Source organism: Sminthopsis crassicaudata, chromosome 2 (assembly GCF_048593235.1).
Source record: "Sminthopsis crassicaudata isolate SCR6 chromosome 2, ASM4859323v1, whole genome shotgun sequence".
NCBI lineage: Eukaryota > Metazoa > Chordata > Mammalia > Dasyuromorphia > Dasyuridae > Sminthopsis > Sminthopsis crassicaudata.
This window is the reverse complement of record NC_133618.1, coordinates 498,508,399-498,515,985: the sequence shown is the minus strand read 5'-3', so window position 1 is coordinate 498,515,985 and position 7,587 is coordinate 498,508,399. Positions and strand designations below refer to the sequence as shown.

The window sequence follows — 7,587 nt, the reverse complement described above, 5'->3', positions numbered from 1 at the left end:
GATTACTCCTAGTTCTTACCTCTGGGAACTAAGGAAAATGTAACTAACCATCTTGACTAGTTGAAGCTATGATTGCAGTTCTTTCAACTCATCTAAGTCACATGGAACTCACTTTACTCATCTGTAAAACGGTGGAGTTGGACATCATGATATTTAAGGTGGATTCCAGCTCAAAAGGCTTCATTATAACCCATGGATCTAAGGGCTAGAATCAGAATTAGAGCCTCTTAAGGAATAAATAAGGTCATGAGATCTGGAATATGATGGGCAAAATAGACAAGACACAGTGAAAGACATCTGTTTAATGACAATGAATCCCTGTCTCACTCCCAAACTGATCCTAGGTCTGAGGTGCTTAATTTTATTGGGGTTGGAGGGACTAGATTCTGTCAATCTCCTACCCTCAGGTTGGGTTGGCAGTTACTACAGTCCTTGGTGGTCCTCTGGAAGTAAATGCAGACAGCTGGGCCTGGGGATCAGGATCTATAAATGAGGGAAACAATAGACTAGGACCCAAGCTTAACAGGGTCTCTGCAGCCTCTCAAATGGTGTTCACAGCCTGTGGCTGGGGGACCATCCTTGCCCCTTTAAGAAGAGACTTAAGAGTCACTGACTCACCCAGCAAATGCCTCCTCCAGGGCAGGAGCTCCTGAGGCTGCTGTGGAAAGGGAAGGATAAGGGGATGATGTCCCCTAGGGCCTATGAGTGAGGCTGAGCGGCAGGCGGACCCTCACGGAGCTGCTGCTGCTGCTGCTCCTGCTGCTGCTGCTGCTGCTCCTGCTGCTGCTGCTGGAACTCCACTCTTGTTTGCCGGTTGGATTCTAGCAGCTCTTGGAGGCGGGCGTGAAGATGGTCATTCTTCTCCTCCAGATGATCCAAGCAAGTATTGATCTGGTCCAGCATGGAGTTAATGGCTGCATATTCTGAGAGGAGAAGGGAGGGCTGAGGGTGAATACTATGGTCTGCCTGCCAACCCCCAGCCCCAGAGCACCCTCAAGCTTAACCGGAGACCTTCCCATCATCCCATGCCTTCCCTCTCACCGTCTGCAGTCTAGACCTGTAAAATGAGGCCTATGTCGCCCCCTATCCAGCCTGCAAAGGACTATTAATTCAAACATTTACTGGTGAGCATCAAATGAAATTATCAATATACTTATTCTTTTGAAAATGTATGATGACTCGTGTAGTATAGCGGAACAAAAGAATTGGAATCAAAAAACTGAGTTTGTATCCTTCCCTGCTACTTCCTACCCGTGTCACCTTGGGAAAAATTATCTAACCTCAGCCAGTGTTTCTTCACTTTTAAAATGAGAGAGCTGGCTACTTGACTCGTATCCCAATGAGATCAGAAAAAGGGAAAGAAAACCCATGTGTGCAAAAATACTTAGGCAGCTCTTTTGGGGGTGACAAAGAATTGGAAATTAAGGGGATGGTTGAGCAAACATGCTAAAAGTGAGGAGCAGGCAGATTTCAGAAAAGCTCAGGAAGATTTATATGAGCTGATACAGGAGAACATTGTATACAGTTAACATCGTATAATGATCAACCTCGACTGACTTAGTTAGCTCTTCTCAGCAATATTGTGATCCAAAGCAATTCCAAAAGATTTGTGATGGAAAATGCCATTCATATCCAGAGAGAGAACTATGGAGTCTGAATGTAGATTGAAACAAAAATATTTTCACTTTGTTTTTCTGTCTTACATTTTTTTCCTTCTGTTCTGATTCTTTTATAACTAATGTAGAAATATGCTTAATATGACTGCATTTTTTTTAAAAAATCCCTTCAAGTTCCAAAAATTCTGTGATTCTAGGTGATCTATAATACTCATTTAGCTCTTTATAGATCAGTAAATTTGACCTAAGTGGCAATAGAGTAAAATAAAGGACAAGGACAAGACAGCTTCTAAATGTCTTTTCTAGCTTTAAGTCTATGATCCTTATGAACCTCAGTGATAACTGGATAGATGTCACTGTTTTCTGAGGAAACACATTTTACTTTGATAGGACTCTCATTCCTTCCTCTAGAATAAACAGCTAACATTTATTTTCTGCTTAATTATATGCTGAACACATACTTTACAATTTTTGGATATAGGTGCTATTATCTCCATTTCACAGATGAGAAAAGTAGAGTGAAAAGTTAAGTGATTTGCCCAAGATCACAAGCTACTAAGTATCTATGACCAGATTTAAATACAAATCTTCTAGACTACAAGTTAGCATTCTATCCACGGTACCACCTAGCTGCTATTTCTCAAAAACCCAAGATGCTTTCCTTGTTGAATGACTTTCCATCGAGGGATTGAGTTCTATTGTTTTATTATATATCTTCCTTCCCCACCTCCTCCCAGATTTGGAGCCTAGACTTAGACCTTTCCCATTATACAAATTTGTGATTCTAAGTCAGCCCCAACCTGGCTCCCAGCTCTTTAGCATCTCTCAAACAAGTTCCTTCTCAGGCAACAAAGTCTCTTTTAAAAGAAGAAACAATAAGAAGATTGTATCTCATCCTAATGTAATATGAAAACAGTGTAAAAAGAAAGCACGGTGACCACAAATTTAGGAAATGAATACTGTGTAATGATGCCAGTCAAGCTTGGAGAAGAAGCAGCAGCAAATTTATCACCATGGGTCTGAAATATTGTTTGAGATTTCATTGATGTCTTGGTTAGTATTACTGAACTGCTTTTATTTTTTATAAATATGCTGTGTGTGTGTGTGTGTGCATGTATATATGTATATGTATATATATACATATATGTATGTATGTATATACATATATATGTATGTATATGTATATATTTGTATATAAATATACTTTTATACTTTGTTACAATGAGATGGTTCTGGAAGAATGTTTTTGGAAATGAAAACGATTAACAAAATTGGTCAATAAAAATGACAAATAATCAGGATAACACAGATTCCATGGTCCCATGGCAAGACCTAAGGGCTCACATGAACAGTAAGTGGCTAGTCTTCTGACTGTATCTCCTGCTGTTCTTTATCCCCTTTCAAAATACAAAAAGTCCTCATTCACTTCTTCTCCAACACTTAATTCATTTATTATTATTTTTTTTTTACCATGAACAGATTGAAAGAATTTCATGGAAGAGGATGAGAAATCAAGGCCCAGTGAAGGTTAAGTGACTTCCCAAGTCAGAGCTAGGTCTAGAAACATGGCCGTGGATCAGCCTCATCTAGAGTGGCTGAATGAAGGATGGCCTATTCCATAACACCAAGTTCATAAACTTTGATGTTTCACACTACAAGAAAAAAGGATCATGTGTGCTCCCAACAAAGCACAAAAGCAAGCCTCCAGGGTCTCAGAGAGTCAAGAAAAACTCACCATTACCACTTCCCTCACTTAGTGCTGTTCAAATAAGGCCCTCTCCCTAGCTCCAGCCAAGACTTCCTGACCAGGGCCGCTAGGTGGCGAAGTGGATAGAGCACCAGCCTTGAATTCAGGAGGACCCGAGTTAAAATCTGGTCTCAGATACTTAAAACTTCCTAGCTGTGTGACCCTGGGCAAGTCGCTTAACCCCAGCCTCAGGGAAAAAAGAAAAAAGACTATTCCTGACCACCATTGGATTTCCTGTTCTATTCTTTTTTGTGCATTTTATTGATGCTCTTCTCCTTCCCCTTAATCTCCTCAAATCACTCACTTCCCAATGACTCCTCATCCCTCCAACCCTTCTTTATGACAAGTATGGTCAAGAAAAATCAACAAGCTGGCCAAAATGGAAATTACGTGCCTGTTCTGTAGTTACAGTTCACAGTTTCATGGGCTTCAGCATCAGACCTCTTAACAGCTGGTCTCTTAGAGTTAATCAGTCTTTAAATAACTTGCCCTACTCTTAATTCCCAAGAAAATGTTGGCTTTTGACGATTCTAGAGGGGTTTGGTGAGATTTTGAAATCAGAATACAAACTTTTGGAAGGAGATGTGACTTAGTCTCCAATTATCCTGGGTTTGGGCATTTAAACATATTGCTATCTGCTCCAATGGAGATCAGATGGGATGACATCTCACTACCACCTTTAATCTTCTATACCTCCATGGAGCTGTCAAATCCAATTAATTCTACCTTCCAAATAGGCCTTTCCTTTTTGCTTCCGCCTGTAACATCCACCACTTCAGGTCCCGATTGCTTCTCCCCCCCCCCCCTACTTTAATAGTTGCTCTATCTCCAGCTTCCAAATGAACTGGAATGTGCCTCCAGGATCATGTCATTTTTCTACTCAAAAGCCATCATTAGTTCCTTGATGCCTAATAAGAGATTAACTTCTGAACCAGGCATTTGAAGCCTGCCACAATCCGGCTCCCATCCTGACTTTCTATGTCCTCGCCTAAAACACACTACTTGTCGGGCTCTCCAGTCTCATGACATTGTCATCTCTGCCCAAAGTAACAGGGCATAGCTAACGTTTTTTAGAGCAATTTCAAGTTTGCAAATATTCTCTCATTTTATCCTCACAGTAACCCTGGGAGATTCTTGTCTCCACTTCACAAACGGGTAACCTGAGGCAGAAATAGGACACGTGTTTACAGGATTGCGCAGCTTGTTCACACGAAGCTGAACTTGAACACAGGACTTTCCCATTCCAAATCAAACCCAAACTCTTGGTTGCCTAGAATCTGCTCACCCCCGTGGTCGAGCTGTGGAAGCCCCCTCCCACTTTCAAGTCGATATTCAGGTGCTTGCTCTTCAATAAGCTCTTTCCTTCTTCAAATACCTCTTCCAACTTAACTCTTTGAATCATAATTCTCTAATTCCCCCCCCAACTCCAGTGAGATGGCAAGCCCCCTTGAAGGCAGGGTCTACGTCTACATGTCCAGTGCCTGGCACATAGGAGCTAAAACAAGTGTTCCTGGAATGAACAATGAAGGAAGGTGCTTTGCTGCACTTCCCCCCTTCCCTGCGGCTAAGCGCTAGCGACTTTTTCCAGGAAGCATTTCAGCCAGCCCCAGGATTCCTCACCGCGCCGCTGGGGTCCGGGGCTGCGGCTTGTTTCGCGCGTGTGCTGTCCCCCTCCACAGGAAAATCAGAGCCTTCACTACCCGCCTGAAGACTAAAAGTGCTAAAGGTCTGCGACCGACGCTCCTACATTTAACACCGCAGGACCCGGGCGGCTGGGGGAGGGTCTGCACGCCGGGGCTTCGATAAAGCTGACTCAGCCTTGCCCACGCCCCGGCAGATCTACGCTCACCTTGTGCCCCTTCGGAGCCCCTGGGCTCCATTCTTTATGCCCTGGCTGGGGACCGGTCCAAAGGAGAAGGGTCGGAGCCCCACTCGGGGATTCCCCAGTCTTTCCACCCGGAGTCGGCAGCGCCTCCAGCTTAGACGGAGAACCCCGGGCTCTTAAGAGTGGGGGTGGGCCGGGCTGCTGGCAGAGGGAGCAGAGGAGCCCGCGGCCTTGTTCTCCCTGGAGGAAGAGGGATGACACCCGGGGTATCAGGGCAGGAGGCGTGGGAGCTGAAACGGGCACTTCCGGACTCCCTCTCCCAGCAAGTGTCCTTCCCACGGAGGGGCTGCAGACTCGCGTCCCACCCAGGTAGCTACCTGCTTCCCCGAAGCAGTCGTCCTCTTCTCCGACGCCAGGCTCCACTGGCATGGGCAGGTCCCCGTTGGGGCCGGACATCCTGAGGTCCGCGGCTACCACAGATCGCGGAGCCGCAGAAAGCAGAGACAATCGACAGAATCCTGCGGATTACAAATCGAACGCTATCAACCCTGAGCCCCGCCCCCTCCGGGACAGGGCGGGGCGACGGGTGAGGGGCGGGGCCAGGGTCCGGGCTGTCTTCTGGCAAGCCTTGGAAATCCGAGGACCCGTCGTCACTCTGGGGAGGGAATGAGGTCTCCGGCCTTCTGCAATAGGTAACGAAGGCGTTGACGGGTACGCACCCCGGAGGGCTATCGGCCAGGCGAGCTCTAGTTAGTGCTCCCGGAGGTCTTAATCCATACGGATTGGGTTTCTCAAGGTCCCCGGCTCAGTGTAGGAATAAAGTCTCTGTTTCTAGACTCAGAAAGGAAGGAGATGAGCCGCGGGCGGGAGAGTGTGGGACTAGGTAGCTGTCGCCCTTACCTGGAGCCAGGTGGCGAGTGGACTTTTTCCTCCTTTTATTTGGGAAGGAGGCACGCAGGGCCCTTAGAAAGCAGTCATTTTAAGGCCGGGTTTGGCGTCGCGGGCGCCTCCATCTACTTTTTGGACATGAAGTCGCAGCCGGCCTCCTTCCCCGAAAGTCAGAGGCTTGTCGCCTAGGAAACCTAAACATTTCCCACTCACTTCAGGGCTTCTGCCCATGGATGTCAGCCCTCCTTTGAAGCTAGAGAAATCCTGTGGTGACGCTCCAGCAGCTGACATCGATCTGGATGGCCCCCGCTCAGGCTCTCGGCAGGAGCGGCACAGTCTGAGTACCCCTCCTTCCCCCCCTCAGCGCTGCAGGGCTGGCAGTCATGGAGTGATGTTCTTTCTTAAATAGGTTTGGTGGTGAGTGGAATGGAGGAGGGAGGCTTCCATTGTGCTCCATTCCCAGGCCCCCTAGCGGTGTGGGTTGGAGATGGCTGGTGCCGGTCTGATATGGGTAAATATGGAAATAGCTCCTGCCTTGTGGTGATCCCTGGGAGATCTACTGTAGACCAGAGCTTCCTCTCCAGCAAAGCTCTGCCTGTCTGTCTCTTAGCTATCTCCAATCAAAAATCAGTAAAGGAGATAATGAATCTGGGGTCAGGAGGACCTGAGTTCAAATTTGACCTCAGACAGGTATCAGCTGTGACCCTGAGCAAGTCACTTAACCACGATTGCTCTTCTCCCCCCCCCCTCCACAAAAAAAAAAAAAAAAAAAAAGATCATAAAACGCAAAATTTGGAAACCAGCATTGTGGCTTCTGAGGGCTTCCTAGTCCTTCTCTGCAACCCCTCTCCATAGCACAGGCTCAGTTTCGGGGGAGAATTTCTAAGGTCAGCTACCTGGCTACAGAAGCCAGGGGACTGCTGAAAGATATTGGGAGACAGAGGGAGAGTCACCACCATGAATATGAGGTTCTGCCTCACCTAGGCAATAGTTTTGTATGAGCTCTATGGGGAAGGAGACAGGGGGGGAAACTGCGGCTTAGAGAGAGGGTTAGATATTTCTTGGGAAATAGATGGCAGGGCTGAATATAGGGCTTTGAGATCTTGCATTGGGTTATATTCCACCTTCACTGATAAGATCCTGAGTGACATTGGCAGAAAAAAAATGAAATATTGATGGAATTGTCCCCTGGAATAGACAGGAAAGGGCACTGATAGGAATACCTCATAGTCCCACGGTCCCATTCCCCTTCTATCCCTCGCCCTTTGCTGTATCCAGCCAAGAAATCTAGTTATGGCAAAGTCCTGAAGTCAAATTTTCCCTATAAATCTATCAATGACTCACACCATTTTTGCAGAATCCCTCTTGGGGCTATAGTCCACTATAACACTCTGTCTGATAGCATCTTTCCCCTCACCTTTCCCTCATGTCATGTGGTATCTCTCTCCTTAGCCCATCATATCTCATGGTGTCTTTTTCATTTTTATAACTAATTATATGCTTTCCCAACT

At 46.2% G+C, this 7,587-nt stretch overlaps 1 protein-coding gene across 3 annotated transcripts; it reads right to left on the bottom strand.

Moving 5' to 3' along the window:
- Window positions 1-283: 283 nt before the first annotated feature.
- On the bottom strand, window positions 284-6,550 carry BBLN (bublin coiled coil protein). Of its 3 annotated transcripts, none has more exons than XR_012486870.1 (3): window positions 5,566-6,021; window positions 619-923; window positions 284-483 (listed from the first exon to the last, which is right to left on the bottom strand). XR_012486870.1 is itself a non-coding variant. In XM_074293763.1 (3 exons), the coding sequence occupies exons 2-3, from the start codon at window positions 5,642-5,644 to the stop codon at window positions 700-702; spliced, it is 303 nt and encodes a 100-aa protein (XP_074149864.1). In that variant the 5' UTR covers window positions 5,645-5,706; window positions 6,089-6,550; the 3' UTR covers window positions 284-699. The 3 variants fall into 3 exon arrangements, 2 of the variants coding, with proteins under 2 accessions (XP_074149864.1, XP_074149865.1); XM_074293763.1 differs by adding an exon at window positions 6,089-6,550 and having other exon boundaries at window positions 284-923; window positions 5,566-5,706; XM_074293764.1 differs by lacking the exon at window positions 5,566-6,021 and adding an exon at window positions 5,213-5,492 and having other exon boundaries at window positions 284-923.
- Between the last annotated feature and the right edge of the window lie 1,037 nt (window positions 6,551-7,587).